The 2,625-nt window shown below is 56.8% G+C and overlaps 1 protein-coding gene across 1 annotated transcript; it reads right to left on the bottom strand.

The window, feature by feature from the left end:
* Positions 1-638: 638 nt before the first annotated feature.
* Positions 639-2,495, bottom strand: LOC119280520 (cytochrome P450 89A2-like). The gene is made up of 2 exons (XM_037561347.1): positions 2,452-2,495; positions 639-2,312 (listed from the first exon to the last, which is right to left on the bottom strand). Exon 2 carries the CDS (start codon positions 2,258-2,260, stop codon positions 851-853), a length of 1,410 nt encoding a protein of 469 aa, XP_037417244.1. The 5' UTR covers positions 2,261-2,312; positions 2,452-2,495; the 3' UTR covers positions 639-850.
* Positions 2,496-2,625: the final 130 nt, after the last annotated feature.

The following is a 2,625-nucleotide window of genomic DNA, read 5'->3' as shown; positions in this document are numbered from 1 at the left end:
TGGCTCCGGCGGGGCGCGCGACGACGACGACGACGACGACTGCACCCGCTTTTACAGGCTTCTCGGCATGTAGATGGCGGGCGGTGGACGCAGGGTAGTGGCTAGCGGCGTAATTGTGCTTTAGTTTGGCGTAGCTTGCATGTTTTTACTTTTTTGTATAAATTTCAATAAAATTTTGCCGAGTTCGTACCAGATCTACTTAATTTCGTCGAACTCAGGGCGACCTTGCGGGCGACGACTGGGGACCGAGCCGCCCCCAAGCGCCAAACTTGCACCGATTCGCCCCCAGGCGGCGTTTTTTCGCCGCCCTGGGGTTGAACGGCTGGAGATGCTCTTAGATAGTTTGTGGGATGCAGAACATCACTATATGGTGTACGCGAGAAGACCGAGAAGGATTGGAGAAGGCCTGACATTGATGTGAAAACAGCAAGAGCGTTCCTTATAGCCGGGAAGAAGTTTCGGCTAGATGAAAGATGATAGGGTACATAATGGATGGATGTTGCGTCGCGTAGATATACACTAGATAGGTCTGTATCTAAATGATACGATATGTGTATATGTGGTTGGGCGTACAATAAGCTCTTAAGTACACGTGATACTACATTACATGGTGCTCCCTCCATCTTACATTAGTATAGTTGTAGCTGAAATGGATGTATCAAGATATATTTTAATGCTAAATGCATCTGTTTAAGCGATAATTAAGATGAGACCGAGGAAGTACATGGTAAGCAACCCAAACTAAAAAAAGAAGGTACACGGTGCTAGTACATGCGTAATTGCGGACGTCCAAACTAGTAGTAAACACTTTCCATACTGCAGCCTTAATCAATGTTGTTCTCAGTTGAAGTTAAATGGCCGCTCTCTGCACGAGGCGAACACAGAGCGGTTTCTTCATGACGACGGTGAACTGGGCCTCCTCAGAGACGACGTCCACCTCCTCCCCTTCAACCGCCCGCCAGTAAAACGCACGCACTAGGTTCTCCACTAAGTACTCGAGGTGCATGGTGGCGACGCCTAGCCCCGGACAGATCCTCCGCCCGGCTCCGAATGGCATCATCTTGATCTCCTTGGTGCCGGTGATGTCAACCCCATCGCCGTCACCTCCCGCGAGGAACCGCTCCGGTAGGAACTCTCGTGGCCGGTCCCAAGTCTTCTCATCCAGGGCCATGTCGGCCACCATGAAGTTCACTGGCGTGCCCCTGGGGATCACGCACCCACCGATCTCCATGTCCTCAGCCGCAGCGTGCATCACCACCTGGTGCCCGGGTGGGTGGCGCCGGAGGCCCTCAAGCACCACCGCCCGGAGGTACTGTATCTTGTGAAGGCCCTCTGGCCGGTGTAGATCGTCGGGATCTGTACCAATTGAGATCTCATCGAAGAGCTTGTCCTGGACGTGCTGATTCTTCACCAGCTCGGCCATGATCCACTCTAGCGCCGTGGCTGTGGTGTCTGTCCCTTGTATCAGCAGCTCGGAGCACATGGCAAGTACCTCGTCGTCAGTGAGAGGGCGGCCGCTCTCGGAGTCGAGCCTGAGGTCGAGCAACGAGTCCACGTAGCAGTGCGGCAACGTCCTCGTCTCATCCTGATTCTGAGGAGACGGCGGTTGGCTGCTGGAAAGCAGCTTCTTGCGCTCCATCCGGGCATCGATCAAGGGCAGGTACATCTCCTTGAGCTTGCTGCGCATAGCGTGCATGGCATCCAGTCGGCCGCGGAAGAGGCGCGTCGTGACCGCCGGGAGGTAGTCCAAGACCCTCAGCTTGGTCAAGGAGTAGATCATGAGCCCACGCAGCGCAGAGATAATCTCGCGCACAACGCCATCGTCAACCCGCTCGCCGAAGCACATGGCCACCAAGAGGTGGAACATGGCGAGCAGAAAGGTGTCCCTGACGACGACGCCCGTGTTTCCTGCTTCCTGCTGCCGGCGCCATAGCTTCTCCGTCATGTCAGCAACCACGGACGCCCGCAGCGGCGCGAACAGCCGGAGCCTGGCCGGGTGCGCGATCTCAGCCACCAAGTTTCTACGGAAGAGGCGCCAGATTGGGCCGTAGTTGGCGGACGTGATGGTGATGGCGTTCAGGCCACCGAAGTTGCGCACGGCGTAGTCCGGCCGATCAGCCAGGGCGGTGCCATGGCCGACCAGCGCAGTGTGGGCGAGGTAGCGGTCTGCCACGCTAACCTGCAGGCGGTTGCCCACTTGGAGGCCGAGAACCGGGCCGTAGCGCGCATGGAGGCGCCTCTCAGCGTTCAGGATGTCCATGGAGTCTTCGTCAAAGTGCTGTAAATATAGCAAGTTTCCAAGCCAAGGCAGGCTGGCCGGCCCCGGCGGTAAGCGGCGGTTCCATGCAATTGAGAGGAGGAATAAAACGACAGGAAGGAGAATAGCTGTGGGAAGGAGAAGCCATGGGAGCTCCATCACGTGTGAATGTGTGATGAGTGATTACTGATTACCTAGGCCAATTGCAACCATGCAGCACCCGGTGCTTGGCGCCCCTATATATACATACTAGTACTTGAAAAGCTCTGTGTCGACTCCCGCGACTTCCCGCGACTCCCGCTAGGGTTTCCCACCCCCCGCCGCCGCCGGCCGTCGGGCACTCCTCCCCCGGCCTGCTCCCCACCTCC

The sequence above is a fragment of the Triticum dicoccoides genome, chromosome 3B (genome assembly GCF_002162155.2).
Source record: "Triticum dicoccoides isolate Atlit2015 ecotype Zavitan chromosome 3B, WEW_v2.0, whole genome shotgun sequence".
Lineage (NCBI taxonomy): Eukaryota > Viridiplantae > Streptophyta > Magnoliopsida > Poales > Poaceae > Triticum > Triticum dicoccoides.
Note: the sequence above shows the minus strand (reverse complement) of the source record. Positions and strands in the feature narration are given on the sequence as shown.

Coding starts and splice junctions, on each gene's coding strand:
- LOC119280520 (XM_037561347.1), bottom strand. CDS start 2,260: ATGGACATCCTGAACGCTGAGAGGCGCCTCCATGCGCGCTACGGCCCG.